Source organism: Lepisma saccharinum, chromosome 11, assembly GCF_977018435.1.
Source record: "Lepisma saccharinum chromosome 11, izLepSacc3.1, whole genome shotgun sequence".
NCBI lineage: Eukaryota > Metazoa > Arthropoda > Insecta > Zygentoma > Lepismatidae > Lepisma > Lepisma saccharinum.
This window is the reverse complement of record NC_139239.1, coordinates 74,420,208-74,447,757: the sequence shown is the minus strand read 5'-3', so window position 1 is coordinate 74,447,757 and position 27,550 is coordinate 74,420,208. Positions and strand designations below refer to the sequence as shown.

At 39.1% G+C, this 27,550-nt stretch overlaps 1 protein-coding gene across 1 annotated transcript in view; it reads right to left on the bottom strand.

Moving 5' to 3' along the window:
* Positions 1-27,550, bottom strand: part of Sap-r (prosaposin) — a 79,775-nt gene that overhangs the window by 45,217 nt on the left and 7,008 nt on the right. The window contains exons 3-8 of the mRNA XM_083131414.1: positions 17,991-18,138; positions 15,333-15,533; positions 4,774-4,911; positions 3,219-3,371; positions 2,508-2,696; positions 1,753-1,869 (exon numbers count right to left, since the gene is read on the bottom strand). Of these exons, the coding sequence (XP_082987540.1) occupies positions 1,753-1,869; positions 2,508-2,696; positions 3,219-3,371; positions 4,774-4,911; positions 15,333-15,533; positions 17,991-18,138 (946 nt within the window). The remainder of the gene's footprint in view (positions 1-1,752; positions 1,870-2,507; positions 2,697-3,218; positions 3,372-4,773; positions 4,912-15,332; positions 15,534-17,990; positions 18,139-27,550) is intronic.

The following is a 27,550-nucleotide window of genomic DNA, read 5'->3' as shown; positions in this document are numbered from 1 at the left end:
TTTTGTGGTAGAAAATCGATGGAAATTTGGAATTAAACAATTACTCAAACCTTTTTAAGTTCTGTGTTGAATCCATGTTGTTTGTTGCATAATTTTAAACAATTTTGGGGGAAAATTTATACTATTACATAACTGTTAAGAATAAGTAACGCAAGTTTAAAACTCTACAAAAGTAGATGCAGAATTACAATTATCCGAAAAAGTAATTAATAATAAATCCTAGCACAATTTAGAATAATTTAACATAATTTTGAAGTTTAAGCAGCACTTTTTGCTATCGTGAATCCACTCGATGACAGGAAGGGAGAAGAAAATCAAAATTCTTGAAAAATCTGAAATATCGTTAATGATATTTTCGTCGGTTTTTATAGGTTCACATTTAAATATTTCATAGTTCAAAGTGAGGACCAAGGGCATCTTGCCCTACCTTGAGCAAAGGCCTGCAGCTAAGATTCTAAATGCAAAGGATATTACAAGTGATAGGCTACGTGTGAATTGCATTTTGAATGCATTTTTCAAACCTTGCTCGGTTTACCATAAATTCTTCCTACACTCTGAAAAAGTCACAAGTCGCCACTGCCTCTTCTAGTACACTGGTCGACAATTGCTAAGGAACAAACACATATTGACCCATATCTTTTTCATACACAACTCCGTGTCCGATGAATTGTGGTACTGTGTGACAAGTGATTCTGGGCATCAAATGGTGTGGAGAGAATGTGGAACACGATATCATGCACAGCACATCTGTGAACGTGTCAGGTATGGGGTACCCGGAGTCATGGTATGGGGGGGCATAATGAAAAATGGGAAAACCCCACTGTACATCTTCGCCGCAGGATCCGTTACTGGAGCACGGTATTCTACAGAGATCCTGGAAGGTTATGTTCGTTTTTAACATGGATGATAATGCGCGTTCACACAGAACTGTCCAAGTGACAGAGACACCGGAAAGAGAAAACATCACCCGCATGGACTGGCCTGCATATCCACCGAATCTCAATCCCATCGAACATGGGTGGGATGCTCTAGGAAGGTGGGTTGCACAAAGGAATATCCCACCCCAGACCCTCCAGGAGCTGAAGAATGGGACAATATACCCCTCGCGCTCACGAACGCTCTCATCGACAGCATGCCAAACAGGTATGCAGCTTGCTGTGCAGTCCACGGTGGCCACACGCCATACTGATTTCCTCTGGACTCACTCTACACATGCCAAATTGTGATTCATGTGCGCTTTCCTCACTTTGTTTTGCTTATGCTGGTTTTGCTTTATGACGTCCTGTTTCTTTGGTTGATGGGGAATCCACATCATCTATTCTCAATAAACCTTAACTGATATCTGTACTTATATATTGTTCACTTGTTGCACCCTGATTACGTAGTCGAAAGTTATTGGACAAAACGTGTTTGTTCCTTAGCAATTGTCGACCAGTGTACTATAGGCCACGAAGATGGCAAACAAATTCATGGATCAGACAAAAGTAAATTTATAAATGTGGTAAAAGGAGACAGAATCAAACAAAATAATCTTTTAGTATCTAATTAAAATATTTTTAAAATACTACTGAATAAAATGACCAACATTCGAAGATGCAACAATGTTTCATTCTCAGTGCATAGATTTTATCTGTGAATTGTACATTGCTTTGAGTAATCCCTTTTGAAACTTAACTTTGGATTTTAATTTGCAGGTTTGTTTCTACAACTATTGGATGTAAAATCAATTAATCTCAAAAAATTTATGCTTACCTTGATTTCAGATTTAGGTTGGCAGATTCCAACAGCAGTACAAAGATCTTCTGGGTTGAGCTCATCCACAAGGAAGTTGTAAATTTCAGAATAGTACTCATCGACCAAGCCAAGGCACTGGAATAATAAATACAATCTATAGCTCTTGAAGCTGAAACCAATATTCACAGTGTATTGCAATTTAACTGTTCTTTTGTTATAAAAATAAACTTCAGAAAATTTATGAATTTCAATATTTTTTCCCCCACTGAAACTATTTCCTAACAATCTACCAGTGTTTTGTTTAAAATATTAATTCCACATGGTATAATCATTTGATAAAATTAATTTCTTCCTAAAATGTAAAAACAATGAAAATTACGAATTTTGCATAATTTCTAGGATATTTACTCAGCGGAAGTGCCATCTGGTATCTGGAAAAGTGTCAGTCACTATTGGTTATTAAATTCCAACTGATAATTTCTCGATCTTGACCATTTTGGAGGTGATGTGATCAGCATCATGCTCCGGCCACATTTACCACCCAGGGTTGCCCCAGGTAGCCATTGATTTGAGGCTTGGTGAGGTCCAGAGCTACTTTATGCATGGGCAAGGCAGGAAAAATTTTGACCTTAGATCACCCACCCTGGGAATCAAACCTGGGTTTCCCACGTGGCAGTCAAACACCCTACTAACTAGACCACTGTAGCTCATAACAGATTGTGGTAGAATCCAAAACTTGACCCCTCACTCACTCCCGCAAATAATATACTCACCTCAGATTGGAAGGAGCCAGTTTGTCTGCAAAGACCTTCAAGAACCTGCTTGAATTCGAGTTCAGTTGTATTAGCCACGAGCATGGTTCTCAGGTGGACGACCATCTGTTCGCAAAACTCACACGGAAGGTCTTCCTTACTTGGGTACACATAGCCAACTGATGACTCATGAACCACTTCAACTTTGGCCTGTAAGAAATTAGGAAAAAGTGGTAATTTTTTGTTAAAAAATTTCTAAATGAAACATAAAAACTACTTTAATTTTTTGTTGAAAAAAGTAAAAGAAAGTATGCTGTTCTTAGTTTACTAAAAACTGTAACATGTGTGCCAGCACTGAGGGTATTTCCACCCTATTCTTAACATGAGAACTGGAGCCCCGTAGGAAATACAGAGTAATTTTTAAGACCGCAAATTAAAAGAACGAACATTTTGGAGCTGAAGTACTTAGAAAAAACACATTATAAAAACAAAATCACAATGCCATTGACAAAAACTGGCATCCACATTGAAAAACTAAAATTACATCAAACTGACACAAAAGGACAACAAACAATCTATTGGAGGATATTACAGGCATTAGATCCATTTTTTTATCAACAAAAGTGAATATTACATATGGAGACATGGCAAAAACAGTGAAATATTAAAGAAAATACAACAACAAATTTGCTCAAAGCACATCTCGACAAATCAATGAAAATATATACTCACTGTACTATTGTGATTTCCTGTAATGCACAATGCAGTAAGAGTGCACACTTCATCAGGTTTTAGATTCTTGTTGAGGTGATCATATATCTTGTCAAAGTAACTGATGATGACAGCTGCGCATCCATCCGACAAGCTTCCAAAGCGACCACACACCTACAAGGCAAGCAAAAAATTATCCATCCCAGTTACTAACACCAAAGTTATATCTACAAGTGTACTAAATAACATCCACAAGCAAATACAGAAGTGAGTACAACTTTAACTGTTATATGTATTTACAGCCATGTGTGTATGGTGAAAAAAATGATCAAGATTTCGGTAGAACTACTTTGCACATTTCAGGATCAAAAGCGGTATATAAAATGACATTCTGGTGTTAATATGGTGAACCTAAATTTGATTTTAAAAATTACATTTCTTACACAAAATAAAGATTTCTATTCTGATAATACATTTATGTAGTTACGGGAATATTAGGTATATTCCTGCGTAAAGGAGTTCATTTTTTGCTATAAATATTAACAGCAGAATAAATTAACATTCAGTGATTTGCATAAATCACAGGATAATTCTGACTTCAGGAAGTGCTGTGCGGGTATATAAACTTCAACTTTCGTATTAAGTATTCTGCAGTTCATTTCGCAGCATTTCATGACAAAATATAGTAAGAAAATCACCTCACGCCTCTAAAAAACATGAAAAATGGACATTATAAGGTGTCTCCATCAAAAATGAAATATGCATGGCTCTAGTTATATTACGTGAAATATGTAGAAGTTATATAGTAAAATTTTCAAACACATTTAAACTGAAAACTTGTTTATCCAAACTTGATTTGACCATGCCTCTTTCAAGTAATCAAGAATATGCTGTTTTAAACATGTAATGTCCAATAAAAATTACAATGAATATAAGATTGCACTGTAAATAAGATCTGCATTACAGGAATAGTTCTGTTGTTTATAATTGAATATTCAATACTCATATAGTAATCAAAAAAGAAGTTGTGCATTAAAAAAAACATTAAAAAAACATTTTAGATAAAGAAGTTTTTACTGTAATTAGCTATTCAACACATGAATGTAAATTTTATACAATCAAAGGCAAAACCCAACTGAAAGATCAATGTGTTTCTGCATGTAATTATACAAGACAGCAGTTACAGAAAGAAACTACTCATCTTCAGAATTACATTGCATTGGTGTTTATGCGACCTTTTTATAATTATTTAGTCTACGAGTCAATCATGATGACAATGATTGATTAAATAAAATAGATGAGAGAACTACACAATGACAGGAGCTTATCCATAACTTGCAAAGTGATTGGGACATAAGGATGCTTTTCGAGGTGGTCCAAAAATAAATTTAGTACCAAAAAATTTGAGTGTGTCAAGGGCATAGGAATAAATTACTACACAATGCTCTTGCCTCTATTCTAATCAAGAACATTTTCCGGAAAGATCATTGCTCACTCAAAGCCTTGATACTGAGGTTTTGAATGTATACAAAATTTCACTGTACTGATAGAAACATGAAAGAACAAGTGTGCTTACCTCAAGCATGCCTTCCAGTATTTCCTTCCTTGTTTTTGTATGGAAATTGTGCTCCAGTGCATTGACAACTTGATGACAACCATCACAATCAAGTTTGCGATCTTTGGTACTGCTGTCCAAACTTGCTGCCACAAGGAGCTAAAAGATGGAAACACTCTTGATGGACTACAATATGATACTTCTCAAACATAAAATCATTATGTAATACTGGTATGTCCTATAAACAAGAATGTATTCAGAGGGAACAGAAATCCAGTATACTTACATTACAAAACATACAAGACAACATGCCTAAGAATTATATCAACCTACACATTATTTGGATATACAAGTTCAATACCCTTACAACCCACAATTGAAATATGCGGATGCATAATCTTAATCATGCAGCAGTGCATCCAAGAGATGTAGAAGAGTGGGTCCAAATGTATCCATCCACCCATAGGCGTAACTTGGTGGGAGCAAGGAGGCCATTACTAATGTAAAAGTTAAGGATACTTTTCTAAACCTCCTGGGATCTGAGGAGCAAAGTATTGAAGAGTATTTTTTTATTACTGTACAAATGTAAGCTATTTAGCAAAATAGTTCTGGACACTATTCTTATTGGATAGAAAACTTATCAATTCTGCCCCCAAGTTAAATCCCAAGTTTAATTCTGCCCCTCAAAGTTAAGTCCCAAGTTTGATTCCACCCCTTAAAGTTAAGTCTCAAGTTTGATTCCACCTCACAGTTAAGTCCCAAATCTGATTCTGCTCCCCCAAAGTTAAGTCCCAAGTTATGTCCATTTATCTACTCTGAGTATATTCCAGGGGTATAATTGGGGGGAAAAATGTTTACTTTTCAATTTTCCTTTATGGGACAAATTTTCATACCTTATAATTAATGGAATTAAAAAAAATATTGCAGTTTACATTTAATTTCTTCTTATTTAGTCACTTTTCTACACTTTTTGACTAATCATGCTGATGAGGATGAGTGATGATATGATGAAATTTATGAGAGGACACTTACAAAACAACACCCATGCCGGGATTCCAACTCAGAATCTCTGGTGTCATAGTGTGCTGTGCTTACCACTTAGTTCACGGAGATCAGTAATATTACAGTTTTGTCTGCAAAATTTTCCAAAGCATCATGATCCTCCCATAACTAACTCTCTAGCCTTTTTGAACCCGAAGGTTCATGGCTGCAGCAACACAGGCCTTCCATCTGTCCCTATCCTGAGCAAAATCTATATACTCTTTTCTAGGGCTGAGCAGATACCGATGTATCTGTATCGGTTGATATATTTGCACCGATACTAGCCGATACCATTGTTTTTGAGTCGCTAGAAGCGCGGTCAAAAAACAAAATTTGTTCCTTTTCAAAGGTTTATTCACTGTTTTCAACTTACATTTGGTTTTGAAAATAAAAATAGTTGTGCATTTCTTAAGTGAATATCTACTCAAGTTTCCTTGAACAGCAAGTACGTGACACAAAGATCCATACGAAGATCAAACTCGTGTGCAAATGAAGGTAACGTGAAATTATCCCCATAGGAGTTCGCTGCTTCTGTTTAGTTCTCTTCGAAGTCTACCAGGCTTTGTTCGTACAGATGCGGTCTCGTGTAACAATACCCCCAAAGAGGTTCCAAAACCCAACGATGCAAGTGTGGGTAATCTTTCCACTTTCTTTGGTGTTTGCGGACTTCTCTCTCTTTAGGGACCTCTCGCAGTCAAAAAGGTCATCGCCCATGAAAGTGGTGGACGTGTCTCAGGCATTTTCCTGGAAATTCAAATACCTGCACTAATCCCCCTTTTCCTTTCCAATTTAAGACTTTTGTTTGTCCTGATCTGGATAACTGGGTTTCAGCAGAGGTAACGTAGCATGGTAATAATTTTCTTTGAACGACAGATGATGGCAGTTACTTTCTGGAAAGTGAATTTGGACATCCTTCCATGCCAAGTGATAGAACTATGCATTTTTTTTAGAAACCATTTACCGAAAGTATATATATTGAAAGCAAAGTCATGTCGGAATATCACTCTACTCAAGTCAATCACATTATATAAAAGCAAGAGACAGGTAAAATTCATTCTCTCCTTACATTTCGTTCACAAATTTTTATTCTCTTTGTTAAAGGACAAAAAAGACTAGATTGATTTTACATTATAGCTTTACTGTTAGTTTTAGACATCGTGTCCGTGGCTGGTAAATCACCTAGTGTTCATGGGTGATTTAATGTTAGTTTGGGAAGAGTGATCCCTTAGTTTTAGAGGAGGTTGAAAAGACATGATCTCATATTTCAACATTGTGGGAGAGGGGAATGATGACGACACGATTGCCTCGCTCATAGCTTCACTTAATATTTCTCTAATATTTGAAACATCTGATCGATTGTCACTGATCTAAAAAAAGACTGTGAAGTTGAGATGCATCGTTACAATAGAGCATAATTTGCTGGGTTAATTTATTCATCACCCTCATCAGAAATGCATACGTATAAAATGTAATAATAATCTCTCTCTCACACACACACACACATGGCCATATACAGGGTGTTTCGTAAGTTTGTTTACAATGCTTGGGAGGTGATTGTACGAGTGAAAATAAGGTGGAAAGTTCATGTAACAAAATTCCAGAAACGGCTTTGTTCCCGAGTTATTGACGTTTGAAAATGTGGGGAAATGATTTTCCGAAGTGAATAATGGCAAAACGGGTGGAGAAAAGTCGTCTGTGTTGGGAGGTAAACTAATAAATTGGGTACGCTCTTGTCAAAAAATCACGCAGCAATGTTGTGCAATGTCGGCACAAGGGATTCCCCAAAGGATGCGAACGGAGATGTTGATGTGAGTGGGGTGGGTGTGCGTTCTCAGTGAGCTGGTATCGACGAAAATTGGCATGTGTTGAATGGCACCAAAAAACAAAGAAAATTTCCTGAGCGAAGGACACCATGACGTAAAAACGAGAAAAATGAACTGTCATAGGTGGCATACCCTGAAGGGCAGATGGGTGTCCGTGTGATCTGACGTTAAGTACCACATTTCCCGCTAGGGGCGTCAACAGTGTAGGTTTCCTCATGAAGGCGCGCACATGTCTGTCATTTGTGCTTCAGGTGCTGTGCCAGCAGCAGGTTGTTAAACATTCACGGTTGAATGGAAAGACCTGAGGTTCTTGGACAGTAGTGTTGGGTAAACATTTGACCTAGCAGTGTTACGTGTTAATTCTTAGCCACAGCCCATCATATTCTGTGAAGTGTACTAGTGTTAACGGCCATAAACACTTGTAGCCCAAGAGCTGGCGGACATGCATCTGATTTATGGGGAGGCTGGAGGTAATAGCCGTGCTGCAAGGCGTCTGTATGTGGCACATTTTCCAAATAGGGTATTACCATCGCACACCTTATTTCAAACTGTAGACACTCGACTTCGGGGAACAGGATCAGTGTTGCCACCTTGTCGAGAAGTTGGACGACCGCGAAGTGTGCGAAGACGACGGTTTGTGGAAGATGTGCTAACTGCAGTGATGGATCATCCAGGCACCAGTACACGTGCACTATCCCACGAACGAAACACCTCCCATGTGAATGTGTGGCGAGTCATGGCAGAAGAGGGGATGCACCCGTACAAATTGAAGAAAGTGCAAGATCTTTTACCTCGGGACTTTGGCCCACGTGAGAACTTTTGCCAACGGTTTGTTCATCAAATTGAAACTATCCCCAATTTTCAGAATACGGTACTGTGGACTGATCAGGCTATCTTCATGAAAACTGGTGTGTTCAATAGTAAAAACAGTCATGTGTGGGAACATGAAAATCCACATGCACTGCAAGTGGCACATTATCAGCACAGATTTGCAGTGAATGTGTGGTGCGGGATACTGCATGACCATTTGATTGAACCGTACATTCTCCCTGTTCGCCTATGTGGACCCACTTATCAAGCATTTCTCAGTGAGGTTTTGCCTGAACTACTAGAGGATGTGCTCTTGGCACTGAGACAAAGACTGTGGTTTCAACATGACTGTGCACCCACACATTTCGATTGGAATGTGCGCCATTTCCTCAATACCATATTTCACAACCAGTTCATTGGCAGGGGAGGGCCTGTGCCATGGCCACCTCGATCGCCTCATATTACGCCCCTGGATTTCTTCCTCTGGGGAGAGATGAAACGCCTCGTTTACGAAACACCTGTCTTGTCAGCCGAGGACCTCGTTGTCCGTATCAATGTAGCTGCAGCATCGATAGCAGAAATGCCGGGGTTGTTGGGTCGCACGCACTAGACAATCCTTGATACGCCATTGTCGCCTCTGCTTGGAAGTACATGGTGGACACTTTGAAAACAGTCTGTCATGAGGTTCCCTTCACATCTCCATTAAGCATACTGTGTGCCCTTCAGGGTATGCAACCTATGACAGTTCATTTTTTTTGTTTTTACGTCATGGTGCCCTTCGCTCAGGAAAATTTCTTTGTTTTTTGGTGTCATTCAACACATGCCAATTTTCGTCGATACCAGCTCACGGAGAACGCACACCCACCCCACTCCCGTCAACATCATCGTTCGCGTCCTTTGGGGATTCCCTTGCGCCAACATTGCCGCGTGATTTTTTGACAAGAGCGTACCCAATTTCTTAGTGGACCACCCAACACCGACTACTTCTCTCCACCCGTTTTGCCATTAATCACTTCGGAAAATCATTTTCCCACATTTTCAAACGTCAATAACTTGGGAACAAAGCAGTTTCTGGAATTTTGTTACATGAACTTTCCACCTTATTTTCACTCATACAATCACCTCCCAAGCGTTGTAAACGAACTTACAAAACACCCTGTATATATAAAAATCAAAGAAGGAGAAATAAAACACTCACCAGACAGTGGAAAAATTGAAAATTTTCGCTAACTTTGTAGCATCTTTGGTGTGAGAAGAAAGAGACTGAAACAGAAGATGGGGCCCTGCAGAGTTGCCAGGTCCCCATCAAAGAAGAAGCTGTGCGTAGAACAAAAAAAAAAAAAAAACTGTTTCGTCACCGGGCTCATCGAAAGCTGTGAGTGGGTGGGATGGGTTGAGAGGGGGATAGGGTGGACTGAGGTGAGGATGTTACTGTGTGGCCTTGTTCAGGCCAGGTGGAGTGGATGCACACATCGCCGATATATAGGCCCTCTCCCATCTTTTGCGAACTGAGGTGTTGGCTGGTTGGGGTAGATGGATGATCTCTGCCCAGAAGCAGTCGTTGAAACGGATGTTGTGGTGGTTGGTGTGACAGTGAAGTCCAGGTTGTGGGTGGAGGAGCGGTGGTTATTGATGCGGAGCTTGAGAGCCTTTGATGTTTCCCCCAGGTAAAAATCACCACAGATGTTGCAGGTGAGGATGTAGATTAAGTTTGAGGCGTGGCAGGTCCCTCTGGGATGGAGGGTAAATCTGCCAGTGGCCGTGAGCACCTGGAGGGTTTGAGAGGTAATGAGGATGGGGCAGGCTTTGAACCTAGGGTGGTTGCATTTATGGGCAGGGGGGTATTGGTTGTGTGGTGAAGGAGTGTTGTGGACCAGGAAGTTTTGGAAGTTGAGGGGGGGCCAATTGAAAACCACTCTGGGCTTGTCTGGAAATATGTTTTTGGTTTCAGGATCACTGTGGAGAATGGGGAGAAGAGAGTTTAGTGTGTGCCTGATTTTGTTGAGGGGGATATTGGGTGATGAGTGCAGGTGGGTTGGTGGCACCAGGTTTCTTGGTGGTAGTGGTGTGTGAGGCAGCTCGCGATATTTGTTTGGTGACCAGGACGGTGGGATATCCACGGTTGACCAGGCCTTGGTGTAGGCGGAGATTATAATTTTGGCGGGAGGTGGGTGAAGTGTTCAGGCACTGTCCTCCTGAGGGCCAGAGAGAATGGAATGTTTTTTTTTGGTGTGGAACGAGTGGGAGCTGGAGAAGTGTAGGTATTGCATGTGGTTGGTGGGTTTTATGTGGATGGAGGTAGTCAGGTGTCCTTCCTCGATGTGTACATACACATCCAGAAAGGCGATCTGGTTGGGGGAGTGCGTCCAGGTGAATTTTATGGAATGGAACTGATTAAGTTGGTCCAGGAAAGCTGATAAGGATGGTTCTCCATGTGTCCAGACCATGAAGATGTCATCGATGAAGTGGAACCAGAGGAGGGGTTGGGTATCCAAGAACTCTTGCTCAAGTTTGCCCATGAAGAGGTTTGCATAGGATGGGGCCATTTTGGTACCCATGGCTGTACCTCGGATCTGTAGGAAATGTTGGTTTCAAAGGTGAAATTGTTACATGTAAGGACAAAGTGAGCTAGGTGGGTCAGGAAGTTAGTGCTGGGGTTGTGAGGTTTGGGTCTGCTATTGAGGTAGAATTATATACAGAGGTTGTTCCGTCTACATTTGGCCAATTTTGACTTACCCAAAATTTAGACGAATCCATGGTGCCAGGTCCGTAAGTGCTCGATGTGTGTCCCTTGGTTCATAACAATAGCCCGACAACGTAATTTCCACTGTAATAGGCTTCTCTGAAGAACTGGGAGGGGAATCTTGTCCCATTCACTTTGCACAGCTTTCCAAAGTCCTTCCACAGTTGTCACACGCCGTTTTCCCAAAGCCCTCTTCAGCAAGCCAAATCCACAATAGTCCATAGGACTTGCGTCTGGAGATTTAACAGGTACCTCATTGAAAGGTATCACCTGTATACCACTTGCCTCCTCCATCTCCCTGTAGAATGCGAGGGACGATCGTGAAGTATGTGATGAGGCCTTGTCCATGTGAATGTGCACCAGATTGGCATCATTTCCGTACATTGTCGGAATCTCATGCTCGTAGATCGGCCGCATGATCTGCTCCTGATAATACTGCGAGTTTATTTTGCAGTTCTTCGCCACCCTATGAATCTTCAGTTTACCTCGGTAACAGTAGCCAGTAACGACCATGAACCCTTTTGGGAAGGACTCACCTTCTGAAGTTCTTTGCGCCTTTCTCTCGGTACATGATGGCTCTCGGTTTACCGCAGTCAGAAAGGTAAATCCATGCTTCATCGAGCTTTACGATGTGCTTCCACCTTTGTTTTGCCAGATGCCGTTCGTACAGCTTCCGGGCGTTACACTTTCGTTCCTTTTGGTGGGCATCCGTGAGAAGATGGCAGCAAGCTTTCATGACTTTTTCCAGCTTGAGTTGATTTTGTAAGGTCCGGCTCACAGTCCCCAAAGACACGTCAAGATGATTAGCCATACACCTTTGTGTTGGCGGATTTTCTTGCATTGCCATTTTGCGCAGTTTCCTCTGCATGGTAGGGGTGGCCTTGGTGCATTCCCGCTTCCTAGGCAACTTAGTTGGTGATCCAAATGGTGGAGCTTCGTTGCTCTTGCACTTTTTAATAACATTTTTTATTCCACTTAAACTGATGTTGCAAGCATTCTTCTTGCACTGTTTTCTAATGACAGAAACACTAAACTGGGTGTCATAAAGAGCCCCAACATAGTCTTCCCAAAACCGGCTTAGTTTGGGCAGCATGTTGGTCGCAGAGTGGAAACCCACACACTTGGAAAATGATTTTACACAACACTCACAACAATGGTCCTGTTTTGTGCGTTATTTTCGTCCGTGCGGATAAACAACTCCGTTCCCAGACAGTCACTGCACAACACTGCAGGATGCCACGTGCCAGTTCGGGTGAGTCCAATCTGCCCGGGAGAGGGGAAGGAACGAAATCGGCCAAACGTAGACGGAACAACCTCTGTATATATATATATATTACATTGGAATTATACAAGTATCGGTATACGTGAGAGTATCCGCATCGGTATCGGCTCAGCCCTACTCTTTTCCATCCCTATCAATTTCCTTTAGGTCCATCTCAACATTATCCCTCCATCTTCATCTTGGTCTTCCTACTGGTCGCTTACCATCAGGTTTCCCAACAAGAATCCTGTAAACTCTTCTTTCCTCTCCCATTCGTGCCACATGGCCTGCCCACCTAAGTCTTCTTGATTTAATCATTCTAATAATATCTGGACATGAATACAAATTATGTACTTCCACATTATGTATCCTTCTCCACTCACCCGTCTCCTCATCCCTTTTAGGTCCAAATATTATTTATAAGGATCTTATTTTCAAATACTCTCAATTTATGTTCGTCTTTCAATGTAAGGGACCAAGTTTCGCGTCGATATAATATTACAGGCAAAATTACTGTTTTGTATATTTTAACTTTTAGTTTCTTAGATATTAAACGAGAAGACAAAGTATATGTATTTCCCAAATTAAGCCAGCTTTTAACATCATTTTCATAGCTTTTCAAATTGTTTTCCCAAAGTTCAGATTTGATATTTCAATATGATATGGTCACAGGAAGCTAGGCCATCTCAGAAATCATCCAATCACTACTACATTTCACTGAGTTTAATAAGTCCCCAAATCTTAAATTTTAAAAATGCTTGATACAAACAACCCAGGGTGAAACAGCCCGTGAAGGTCAAGGCCTACCTACCAACTTACTGCCAACCTCACCCCCACATGCCTCAGCAGAGGTGGGCGATCATCCAATAAGTTATGGGGTGATGCATGGTCAGCATGAGGAACCCAGTCATTGTTGTAGGCTTTGATGGCCAGAATAATGCTTGATACTTAGCTTTAAACATGACTCAGTACTGACGATGTGGCTTGTCCAGCATCCAAGTACGATCAGTTGCGGATACTCCCGGTAGGTGAAGGCAAGCCGTGGTGAGTGTCCCAACCACATATAAATTAGCAGGAAACGTCAGAACTGGCCGTATGTAAAGTGAAGCTGGGACAAGTGTGCGGGAGAGGTGAGTCCCAGCCTGGAAGCGAGTGTCGGTTGCATGAGAAAAATGTTCTGCCATGTAGGTTTTGTTGTATGGCATGTTGTCAGCATATCAAGTCACATCACTCATCTTCTCTGTCTCCCGCTGGAGATCAAAACCCACACCCACTCGCATCAAAGGCAAGAGGACTAACTATTTAGCAATGTGGTTTCCCTGGCTAACAATGAAGTTACTGACAATTTTACGCTAGAAATATTTCAACAACAACAACAACAAAAAAGGAGAAGATGGATTAAGATGTGAATGAACATAATGACATCTGCCATTCAGATGCTAGTCATCATAGCAGTGTTTGGAAAGCTACTTTGTTCTAGATAAACTATAATTTGCCAAACAAAAGAGGTTCCAACATGGATGGTGGCAATGGCAACCGGAATTAATAGAACAAGCTAAAAACAGCATTGCAGCAAAGTTTAGTACTAAGTTTCTCTGTAATTATTTATTATCGCATCTCTCATTTCTCAAAATATGAAAAGAGGTTGAGAGATAACGCAATTCAAAGTAAGCTCTTACCAGTGGTGTAGCATGGGCATTTCGTGTGGGAACGCCAAGTCCGAAGGTAAGGTCAGTCCTTTTTTTGCTTAATAATTTTCTTATAGTATTAGTTGCCAAAGGTATTGTTTGTTTGCCAAAGTCAGCTTGGTTTTCAATAAAACATCATCCATGCATGTTTTAGCTAGAAAATAAAATGCCTCACTATGCAACAAATGTTTTGAACTCTGGTGTTTTATACCTTTCGGCATGACGCAAATCATTATAAAACCTACCTGAATCACTAGAGCCTCTGCACAACAGTAGACGTCATTGTTGTGGAGGATCCAACTACTGATTGATTTGGTTTATTTTACTTTGCTTTTCTACCACTTTTGGTTAATTGCGAATATGAATATGAGTGATGATATTGATGAAAGTACACTCTCAAAGAACACCCGTGCTCAAGCCGGGATTCAAATCAGGGGCTCCGTAGTCTTGGCACGCTGTGCAAAACACACTGTCATGGAGGTGGGTGGATGATCCAACTATTGTACACTCTACTGACGTAACAGTGCCGATTAGTAATTTAGACCACTGTTTATTACATCTTGAGAATGCTGATAAACATTTTAAAATAATTTTGTTCAGAGACCATTCGATTATAAGAGTTTTCAAATGAATGCTAAACATTCAATATTGCGTTTTGTAGCATCACATAGCAAGAGTGGCATGAGAGCGAAGAACCGGGTAGGAATTCTACCGCTGTCGTCTGTTTCAGAAGGCAGGAAGGGTCACATGAACCAATCATGCAGCCCTCTGCTCCGTACGCAAGAGAATTTGCGCACGTGCTGTAGAGATCCAAGCTTTCCCTCCAGAAAAGCAGCAAGGAACACAGAGTCCTTTAAGCCAAACCTGCCCGGCGTCCGGCCAGGAAAGGCATTGAAAAATGCTAGAACGAGTGTTGTCAGTGAAGCGTTGCAAGCAGATCGCGAAAAATAGCTATTATAATGCCATGAAGGTCAAACATATATGAAATTAGTCAAGTTTTACTTTATATTTACAGCATTTAAGCATTTTTGAAATTTTAAATCGCGGAACGCCGGGCATACTATAATGCTACGCCACTGGCTCTTACTGGTTACTTACAAATTCTGTACAATAGTAGTTTCTCTTTTGAGAATGCAGAATGAAGTAGCCAAGTAACACACAAGACTAATTAAATGCAGTGGTGTTCTTTCAGCTCTTTCTATAAATTGACTTACCTTATGTTTGGCCAGAAGTTTATCTATTCTCTCACTGTTGCAAAGACCTGCCACTGAGCACACAGTGTCTGGATTCAGTTGAGCCACGATCATCTCCACCATCTCTGGGACATACTCATCAGCCAACTTGATGCATTCCTTGACAACTTCTTTGATTGGTATCAGTCTGCACGATCCCTCGAATATTTGACGAAGCTCATCCTGGAAACATAAATAGGGCTATTAGAAATAATATTTTAAACAAGGAAGGAGTGAAATTAGTAACTGAAAAGTGAAGGAAAACTGAAACTAAAGCACGCTATAAAAATGTGGGATCTTGGCAGCATGCCAGGTCACAGATTCAGATTGTGACAAGTACGACAAAATACTACAGCATATGTTGGTGAAACTAGGAGTTCTTAATTAAAGAACACACCAAGGTGGATGGATTTAAATTACTTTAAAGAAAAAATACAGAATAAAGTACATAAGTAATTTGCAGATATCAGATCACTTTTGGTGAAAGTACATTAATCTCGTAATCAATCAGTGATGTTTATTAGGCTTTAAGATAGGAAAAGCAAGAAAAAAAAGAAGTAACAAGTTTATACGAAAGGAAAATGTAATTCAAGTAAGGGGGAATAAACAACGTGGTTAATAATATAAGACTTAAAGAAGTTACTAAAGATATATCCACGAAACTTACTTGCAAATATTTACGTAAACTCATTTAAGTCTCTTCATCCCATCTGGACTCATTTTCTTGAAAAATATGTTTATATCTGTCTCCCAGGGTAGATAAATATCATGATTTATATTTTTAAAATATTATCTTTTATGATTTTTTAAAAATTAAAATCAAATTTTTAATTAAAAAACACTTAAATTGCTTGTATGTTTTTCGGCACCTTACACATAGATATATATTTTTTTATAGAAAGGCTTTTTCTGGTAAACGCCCCTGAGAAATGTTTGAACAGTTTGATTAAAGCAAATAGAAAATTGCATGTAAATATACATGATAACAATGTGAAAGAAACCCATGCTATCATCCAACTGAAACCAGCACTGAACCTGGACAATGGACAGGCACCCAGTCCTCAGAAAGATCCCCGACCTGAAAAAGAAAAGATGCAATGCACATACTCGACCCCCCTCCAACCACGCAGGGAACAGGAACTGCACCTTGCCGAGCAGCACAGCCCAGACCCACAACCACTACCCGGCAGTGCCACCGGACAACAGGAAGCAGATGACCAGGATGCACACACGAGCGTTGCTGAACGGCAGAAATTGCAACTACTGCCACCCGGGAACAAACAAAGCAGTGACATGGTGCCATCTCCGCTTCAAATGCCATACCCTTTTGTGAATGAAGACAGTCGATCTTCGAAATTCATAGGATTTAACCATTACATTGTGCAATGCAGAAGTGTGAAATTCTCTAAATTTCACGTAAGTAATCTTAAACTGCGTTTACCGCGTCCATCATGAATACATTTTTCTGTTTTTGATACTGTACATACAAACGTATTTTGGAAAAGTTTGTTGAGGGTGTTAATGAAACAATAATAATTTCAGTATCTTTTCTTCCAATGAAAATAAAACATTCTGGATGCACTATATAATTGTTAACTTAAAATATCTTTTTATAGTTGTAACTGCATTTTGGCAATTTTTATAGTTTGCAAAATATCAGCTGCCATAATGACACCATTTACAATTCAAACATGATCAGTATTTTGTATATTATTCTACACAAAATGTTTGCCATTTTTGCCTATAAAAATCATTGGATTTTAAATAAAGAGAAATTTAAGTGTGTGATTACATTTTCCATATGACAGAATGTAAGTTCTGAAATCCAAACATATAAAGTGCAGGATAAAAAGATACAGTCAGATGGAGAATGATAGTTAAGGGAAAAGAGTGATAAAAAAAAATCCAAAGCTGGTTAAATTCTATTTGAAAATAATGAAATTTACTTTGCCTCCAGAACTAAAAATAAAATGGTTGACAAAAGCACCCAAACCTGAAGAACAGAAGGAAGTCAGGAAGAAATAGATTTGTGGGCATCAGGTGGAAGAAATACAATAAAAGCAAGCTATCAGAGGAAGAATTGAACACAGATGAATACATAGAAAAGGAATTGTTATTTGAAATTTGCTACTATACATAATTTTCCTTAATGCTTTTGTTGGACAAAATTACCTGTTTCTTGTTTCAGAGTGATTTATTTCATTGTATCTTTTCTTCCAATGAAAATAAAACATTCTGGATGCACTATATGCTTTTGTTGGACAAAATTACCTGTTTCTTGTTTCAGAGTGATTTATTTCATTGTATCTTTTCTTCCAATGAAAATAAAACATTCTGGATGCACTATATAATTGTTAACTTAAAATATCTTTTTATAGTTGTAACTGCATTTTGGCAATTTTTATAGTTTGCAAAATATCAGCTGCCATAATGACACCATTTACAATTCAAACATGATTAGTATTTTGTATATTATTCTACACAAAATGTTTGCTATTTTTGCCTATAAAAATCATTGGATTTTAAATAAAGAGAAATTTAAGTGTGTGATTACATTTTCCATATGACAGAATGTAAGTTCTGAAATCTGAGTGATTTATTTCATTGTAACGAACTAAAATAATCGTGATAAACCATTACCTGTGTCTCATTTTTCTCCAATTCTGCTCGCACCTCTGCAACTCCCTTTTTACATATCTGGCATATATCATCATCGTCCTGTGGTACTCGCATGTGTCCCCATACTGTTTGTATGCAGTGCTTCACAGCTCTGCACTCCTTGGCAGTTCTGAAGAGAAATAAAATTAGATCATAAACAATTAACATTAGCTACTTTGATGCTCATACAATTTATAACCGATGTGCCAATTACCATTTCCATGTGCCAATTACATATCCCCATCGGTCTTTCTACGCTTTCCGCCAAGATCTTATTTTCTGCTCTCTGAGAAGAAACCCAGCTGCCTCAAGAAACCCACGTTCGTTCCCATGAAGCCTCCCATATATCACCGCCCCTACTTCAAGGTGAAGGAAACAGTGTGTCCGGCAATAAACTCCCATATCTGTTCCGTACAAAATTCATCTGTACAAAATTCATCTAAACTCTGGCTCACGTCAAGATAATTTCAGCCCAGATGGAGCCTATCAAGATAATTTCGGCCGAGAAGGAGCTAATCACCTGGAACTTCAGGCATTTAAAATTTAAAAACTTTCTTCCCCGTTTTAAAACAAAGAACCTCTGTTCCTCGTGAGACTTGCAGGTGGCCAGGCTCGGATTCTAGACAATCGCCCCACACATGGTGTTCTCCACGAGACGCATAACTTCCACTATCGCCGCCAGCCCGTCTGGCTCACTGACGTCGAATTGACAAGAGTAAATAGCAGAGAATCTTGAACTCCAACCCTGCCAGAACATTTCTCTTCGTATATCTTCGCTTCGATGCGATTTCGACAGCAAAGGAAGGAATAACTTTACCGAAGTGTCCGAGTTGTGTGCGATAAAATTTGAGCTGAGAGCCATTAAAATTAATTAGAACAGATGCTTTTCATTCCTCGAGATCAGCTCTCAAACAAGGTGCTATTGTGTTTTCATGCTATGCGATTATCGCCTCTCAGTAAGCAATTCTCGCCCCTAACACCCCCGTGTGTTACGATTATCGCCCCTACATGAAGAAGTGACCACGTGTGGGCGGAGTAAAATGTTCAACGACCAATAGAGTGAAGGACAATTCTTCGGAGAACGGAAAGAAAAGACGAAGTAAGGACTTAGCGGAGGCAGTGGAAAGTGAGAGTGAAAATACACAGTTCGATTTGGCAGTTCGACATTCACATTTTAGAGAGACAGTTTTAGAACATTCGCAGTTAAAACTTTCAGCACCTTTATAGGTCGGAGAGAAATTGTTTTCTCTTCTCTGGACCATGTTTAAAATCTTAGCTTTGTGATTTCAAACTTCTTTAACGTAACTGGTTAGGCCATGGTGCTCGAATGCAGTGTTTACATATAAAGCCGACCATCAGCGGTCTGCATTGCTCACTTGTTTAGAGCGGTGCATCATGGGTCTATGAGTGTTTTGTCTTGTGTCGGTGAGCGACCAGAGATTGTAAGTATTTCTACAGAAATGTATTAAACATTATTTTGTAACATATTTCAGTGTCCAGTGTTCTGATTTCTGATTTCCGATTCCTGATTTTTAAATTCAAGATAAATTCATGGTAAATTTGGCTAGTAAACGAAGACCAATGCAGAAGGAACATCATCGTCCTTCTCCATTGGCCGAACCAGTGACCGTTCACGCAATCATATCTAATTCAATTTGTGTTCGTACATTTTAATTGCTCATTACGTGATTGAACATCCATGCCTTATAAATAATCCAAACCTAGGTCCGAACCTCTAAACGCCCCTATTTATTATTATTTAATTTTTAATTACTGTTATAAATGGCTTTTCCCGAACAGGGACTTGTTTATAAGCCAAGTTCAATGTACCAATTCTAAAATTGCCCTAAATTTTAAAAGAAATCAGGACACTACAATAGTAGTTGCATGCCTCGCGAGTGAACTAACTTCCGAGTAGCATAAGTTAACAAAGTGGAAACAACGAGTTGACAATATTATTGAAATGCACATACGTAAAAAGTGAAAGTACAAGTAAAGGGGAACTATGGAGCTAAAAGCTAATTTTGAGGGCGAGATAACTTAATCGCTACCATGAAAATGAAGTAGGATAAATAAATAGACGACCATGCATTAAGAATTTCTAGTGTTTGTTTTTTATTTTTTTGTTTTGTCAGGGGGCAGAGGTAGGTTTGTTTCACAAATAAATAAGGTGAAATTGTAACAGCAATAATGGGGATGACGATTGAGGAATTTAACAAATCCGTGCTAGAAGCAATTGGGCTATTAAGAGCAGACCTAACCGAAAAGCTAGACTCGTTTAGTGAAAAGTTAGACTCCTTAATTAAGGAAGTGAAAGTAACTAGGGAGGAAGTGAGTGCTAAATTTGATGCATCCCCAGACTGTCACGATGAGGGGCTAGATATAAACAAAGTGGATGATGATGATGAATTAATTGTTAGTGAGGTACAGCAGGCAGAAGTTAGGCCTAATGATGATAATGCTATTATTAAGGATTTTAATAGAGCTGAGAAGCATAAGTTTGCTATTAGTAAGAGAGTAACTTTTGAGCTAGGAGTGAGGGGCGATATGACCCACTTTAAGAAGATTATTGCTGATGAATTAAGGCTAATTGAGTATAGTGAAATAGGATGGATGTACCGTAATGGGAAGGTTAGGAGTAGGCTGCGTAGCTTTGAAAGTTGGAGGATTAAGGAGAGAAGGGGAATAAAGGGGAAAGTAGAGAGTAATGGCAAGAATAATGCATCTACATTAATGAAAGCTCAAGGTAGCAAGCACATAAATAAAGTAATGGAACCCCTCTTTAATTTGCCTGCCAGCAAGGAAGTGGTCAAGGGCAGTAAATGGTCCGAAGCTAGCGTTAACCTAACCAGCAATGAAAGTATGTCACTACTCATGAAACTTAACTGTAGCCAAGACACTAAAGCATATCTTTTTAGCATTCTAGTAGATGAAGTTAACGTAGCATTGAGCAACACCCATACGGCTCTGCGTAATGTCAGAGGTAAAGGACAGCACAACGTCTCCGCCTCGTTCCGTAACCATGTAGGCCAGACAACACCCAACATGCATAAAATGTTTCAAGTATGGAAGGGTAACAGAAAAAAGAAGAGAGGTAAAGTACACAAATGTACCAGACGGTAAGAGGCCAGATTTTTATGATGACTGTGCAATGTACACACTTATTACACCAATATGAGTGTAAATAATGAGCAATTTCTTCCAAAATTAATTTTTTCAGTAATTTCGTAGCTGCGGAACAGCAGAAACACCCCATACTTCTTAACAACATACAGTTTTTGAGTTGTTTACAAAACAAAAGCTAAATTAGATCAGAAATTAGCTGTATTTTACAAATTTTTCTGCAAGATGGCATAGCAGCCACTATGATTATCATTTTTTGAATGAATAGAAACTTTGTATACCTGATTTATTGGTACCAGTAGTGTTTAAAGACTACCATGATATTTTAATACATTTATAGAGTAGATAAAATAGTGAGAAGAATTTTAAAACTGTATAACTGGAGAAATATGAGGAAAGATGTCAGATCTTATGTTGCAGACTGCATTACATGTCAAAGTACTAAAGATAACACACACCCACCTAGACAAACGCTATTAATGCACAGTATGGAAGGTAGAGATATTGTTTTGTTCATAGATATTCAGGGCCCATTACCAAGGGGTAAGAGAGGTGAAAGATTCTTACTAACTATTCAAAATGCAAAAACTAGGTTTCTAACCGCATACACCTTACGTAACAGTACTACCGACAGCATCCTACGGAAGCTAATTGACATCTATTTTTTACATTTCGGGATCCCAAATTTAATAGTAAGTGACAATGGAGTCCAGTTCAAGGCAAATAAATATGTAGTCATTAGCCTCTCTAGGCATAAAGGTTGCTTACACCCCGGTATACAAACCGAGCAGTAACCTAGTAGAGAGGATACACAAAGATTTGAACCGGCTTATGCGAGTGGTCTGTGAAGGTGCGCATAATGCTTGGCCAGAGCATGTCACCAAAGTTGTTAACTTGTTGAATGCAAGTGTCAACCATTCCACTGGTTTTGCACCCATAGAGCTTCAATTAAATTATCCCATTGACAATGCAGTAAAAGCACACTTTGAGTTGCCAGCTGGTGAAGAGATGAACTGGGAACATAAGCTGTACATGGCTAATATTAATACCACGGGTGAAAGGAACAAAAGAAATACCAGGATAAATGCACAATTGTCCCAAAGGCAAAATGTCTCTGTAGGTAACTTAATCTTTTTGAAAACACACTTTCTTAGTAGCTTATTGGATGCCATAACCAGGAAATACTGCAATACCTTCTCCGGACCTTATTACTGCTATCAAGAAGAGCGAGTTGACGTGTTCACGCTGTTGGACTGCTGTACCGGCCAGATGGTAACCAATCAGCATGTGGAAAACATGAAGCTGTGGCACTGTACCGAAGGTAAAAGGACATTGTACCTCAGGATGTTGAAGGGTAAGAGACCAGATCTTTTTCCACAGGATGTTAATGATGCACATGTTACATAACACACATACTTTATAAAGGGAAGTCCTCTTAAAGGACTGGAGGCTGGGAGACTCTTTTACACTTGATTCTCAGGATGGCGTAAGTAGAATCTTGTTCTTTATTTCTCCTTCAACCTAAAAATTGGTTCTTAAAACAATATTTGGCTTATCTTTCATTTTCCAAACTTAAAAGCGTTACGCTGTTAAATAAGGCACTTAAAATGAATTTTCAGCATAAAAGCTACAATTTTTGTAACAAATTCTTACATTTAGAACTTAATAATAACAATTAAGCTATAAATTACTTAAATATAAAGAGTTAATCTTGTATTGTTTCATAAAATTGAGCTACTGTGACGTAGAAATCCAAATTTTGTCTGAACTAGTACCTTTGCGGAGAACTTGAATTTTAAATCAGCCATAAAATGCTTAATTACAGTCGGATCTTTATGAAAACTAATTACTGAAGTCATAAACAGACTACCCTTGAGGGAAATTACAAAAAATCAACCAAGACTTGCATAATTTTAATTTTAAATATCCAGTTTTTATACGAAGGTGTCGTATCGGAGGCTCGTAAACCGAGAAACTTCGAATTTATGTAAAAATTTTACTTTTATTTCAGGATATTTACTTCAAACTTGTTTAATTATTTAATATAAGTGTTATAGAAGTTTTGCAACCAACTACCATTTAAAGTTAGTGAAAATCAGTGTTGCCAGCTAATTTTTTAGAAAATTTTGACGTTCCGAGGAATTATTTTCCGAAATCACCTTTCTTCGATGTACTGATTAAACCAGCATACCTGTGACTTGTGTAATCATACAGTATAATAGTTACTAAGTAACAATTCATAATAAATGGTTTTGCAACCATCAACTTTAATATTTTTCTCTGCATGCGTGCTTACTTGCACATGCTGAATGCGACGGATGACCTGATGATAAATAAGAATTTATAATGAAAGGGAGACCAACTTCTTCGTTTTATATATCTCCCTAGGGTTAATTTCTTGCTATAGAGAACCTCAAAGATCAAAATTTCTATTCTCAAAGGAGACTAGAACCCAAAATTTATTTTGCCACCATTTTGGAATACTTTTGGTATATCCCGGGTAACTTGAAAGATTTTTTGGTGTGGAAGTTAAGGAGTTAGGAAGAGGAAGATTGGAGCACACCGCGTGTCACCTGTCCTCCCAACAGCTCATAAGACGCTATGGCAGCATGAGCTAAACATGATTTAAATATGGATTTGACTTAATCATTGCGGAATTCGACAGTTTTCATGCACGGAGCATATTTTATTTTACACATTGCCTTCTTTAGGCTTTAAGGGATTTTTTTTTTATCAACATATTATCTTGCTGTCGGATTCAAGGGGGGGACTCTTTTATATATACATGCGGGTTGGGTTTTGGACGTGTTCGGTTCCTGGATTCTATCAGCCACGTGAAAGGTCGACATTTGGCTGCTAGAAGTTAGGGCCTAACTACGTAGTCCTCATAAAATAGCCCTGTGGGGCTAACACATTGCAACAATTGCTTAAGAATAAGTAAGACAACAATTACACTCGACCAAAAAGCAAAAACTTCATACACATGCATACACTTGTAATATAGTTGTATTTTAATCTTTTGATTTTTATGATGTAACTAACAGAAGGTGGTGTTAAGTCATCTGTTTGTAATAATCTCATGCAATTGCTCATATTAACTTCTTTATTATATTTAAACAATAATGTCCTCTAATATTTTGTGTGTTTAAATTTTATGTTTTTATCATTTTGTAATCCTAATTTTTGTAAACTTGTGTAGTCAGGTGCAACATTATGTAGGCACACACGTGACTCAGTAAGTCACCTTATCATTTTATTAATGTCTAGTTAGTGGTGAAACTTATAATTTTGTTTATTTAGCACAGTCATAGTGCCATGTAATCCTTTATTTACTTAGAAGAAGAAGTAGTTTTTTTTGTTTTCTTTTTCATTTGTTTGTCAATATTTACAGAAAATATTAATATCAATTGATTATTGATTAATCTATTTCTATGTTTTATCTAAACGTGTATTCTGATCTATTATAGTTAATATTTGATAGGCTAGACACACCAGACCAACCAAGGCATTGAACGGCCAGTGATGTATGATGAAGAAAATAAGTTGGGTCTGTATAGTAAAATAAGGATTAAGTTTGTATAACAACTAGATTCATGCACCATTTAGCTTTGATCAGGAGAAAATGGAGGCTAGATCTCCATAACGATTATTCACTGTTTGTTTTTATGTTGATAAGGAGAGTATTTAAATTTTGGCATTTTAACTGGCTCAAGTTGCATAATTTTACTTAATGTAAGGTATAAGACACAGAATAAATACATCTACCACATACACTTGCCGACAACACACAACAAGGATTTTGGTGTTATAAGAGGGTTGCGTTAATTTTAATTTGCCCAAGGAGGCCTATGCTTTACATAGCATAAAGAATGTGCCTATGATGCACACATAATTCCTGCCATAGAGCAGAAGATTTGCCCATAGTGGCCATTATAGTTTTAAGTATGCACATGAAAGGGGCTGAATGCCCGTGCAGTAAATACTGCCTAACCTATGAAGTGTGTTAGTGAAATAGTCTTGTGTTGGTAAAGCCTTGAGCCAAGTAATGAAATATGAAATAAGCTAAAAACGATGAGATAAGTTGAAGAGAAGGGTGCATGAAGGATATAAAGTAAAGGGAATTTTCTTATTTTAATATGTGTATTGGTAATTTTTCGATTTTTAATTTCAAAACTAGCCAACAAATCTTTATGTAATTTTTTATTAAATCCTGTATTGATTTTCATACTATCTTTGTAGAAGCTACAAATTTTTGTGTAATTTTCATTATTCATAAAATGTAATCAAGAGACATAGTGGTCAAGTGCACAAAGACAAGGAACTTAAAGTGGTAAAGAGACTTGAAGTTGTGACATGTGAAGAAAGTGCATGAAGATAAATTAAGACTTTCAACTAAGCATATTCTAATGCCTTTAAAACTTTCACAGAATAAGATACTACAGCCAAAGAGATGGCAGGAGAAGAGGCACCAAGGAGACTCCGGACACATTTCTCCAGCTGATACGGGAACTCCAGTTAGACAGACCAGATGACAGAAGAAGAAGCCAGGACAGGCTACCATTCCAAGACGACTAGGCAATAAGGGCAGCACACCATTATCACCGACCGTATTCCTGAACCACTCAACACCGGAGTTAGCAGTCAGAAGAGAGAAGAAGATGCCATGGACACCAAATGAAGCAGTGAGGGCACAACTCACTTGCCCGGAGCCAATCTAGGCAGGAGGAGAAGCAGCAGAAGAGAACTACAGCTATGGGAGAAAGAGAGAGGCAGGCAGACTTGCCCATAAGAGGCAGATGTGACCCGAACACTTAAGTTTACGGGTGCTAGGGTTACATTCTGACCTAAGTTAACATCGGTAGGCAAGACACATCAAGAGTCCTGCAGGAGGCAACGCAACAGCGAACTGAAAAAATTTGCTTCCCTACATTTCAGCAAATTTTATTCGGGAGCAGGGGGATGTATAACCGATGTGCCAATTACCATTTCCATGTGCCAATTACATATCCCCATCAGTCTTTCTACGCTTTCCGCCAAGATCTTATTTTCTGCTCTCTGAGAAGAAACCCAGCTGCCTCAAGAAACCCACGTTCGTTCCCATGAAGCCTCCCATATATCACCGCCCCTACTTCAAGGTGAAGGAAACAGTGTGTCCGGCAATAAACTCCCATATCTGTTCCCTACAAAATTCATCTGTACAAAATTCATCTAAACTCTGGCTCACGTCAAGATAATTTCAGCCCAGATGGAGCCTATCAAGATAATTTCGGCCGAGAAGGAGCTAATCACCTGGAACTTCAGGCATTTAAAATTTAAAAACTTTCTTCCCCGTTTTAAAACAAAGAACCTCTGTTCCTCGTGAGACTTGCAGGTGGCCAGGCTCGGATTCTAGACAATCGCCCCACACATGGTGTTCTCCACGAGACGCATAACTTCCACGATCGCCGCCAGCCCGTCTGGCTCACTGACGTCGAATTGACAAGAGTAAATAGCAGAGAATCTTGAACTCCAACCCTGCCAGAACATTTCTCTTCGTATATCTTCGCTTCGATGCGATTTCGACAGCAAAGGAAGGAATAACTTTACCGAAGTGTCCGAGTTGTGTGCGATAAAATTTGAGCTGAGAGCCATTAAAATTAATTAGAACAGATGCTTTTCATTCCTCGAGATCAGCTCTCAAACAAGGTGCTATTGTGTTTTCATGCTATGCGATTATCGCCTCTCAGTAAGCAATTCTCGCCCTTAACACCCCCGTGTGTTACGATTATCGCCCCTACATGAAGAAGTGACCACGTGTGGGCGGAGTAAAATGTTCAACGACCAATAGAGTGAAGGACAATTCTTCGGAGAACGGAAAGAAAAGACGAAGTAAGGACTTAGCGGAGGCAGTGGAAAGTGAGAGTGAAAATACACAGTTCGATTTGGCAGTTCGACATTCACATTTTAGAGAGACAGTTTTAGAACATTCGCAGTTAAAACTTTCAGCACCTTTATAGGTCGGAGAGAAATTGTTTTCTCTTCTCTGGACCATGTTTAAAATCTTAGCTTTGTGATTTCAAACTTCTTTAACGTAACTGGTTAGGCCATGGTGCTCGAATGCAGTGTTTACATATAAAGCCGACCATCAGCGGTCTGCGTTGCTCACTTGTTTAGAGCGGTGCATCATGGGTCTATGAGTGTTTTGTCTTGTGTCGGTGAGCGACCTGAGATTGTAAGTATATCAACAGAAATGTATTAAACATTATTTTGTAACATATTTCAGTGTCCAGTGTTCTGATTTCTCATGGTAAACTTGGCTAGTAAACGAAGACCAATGTCGAAGGAACATCATCGTCCTTCTCCATTGGCCGGACCAGTGACCGTTCACGCAATGTACAATGCTAATCATATCTAATTCAAATTGTGTTCGTACATTTTAA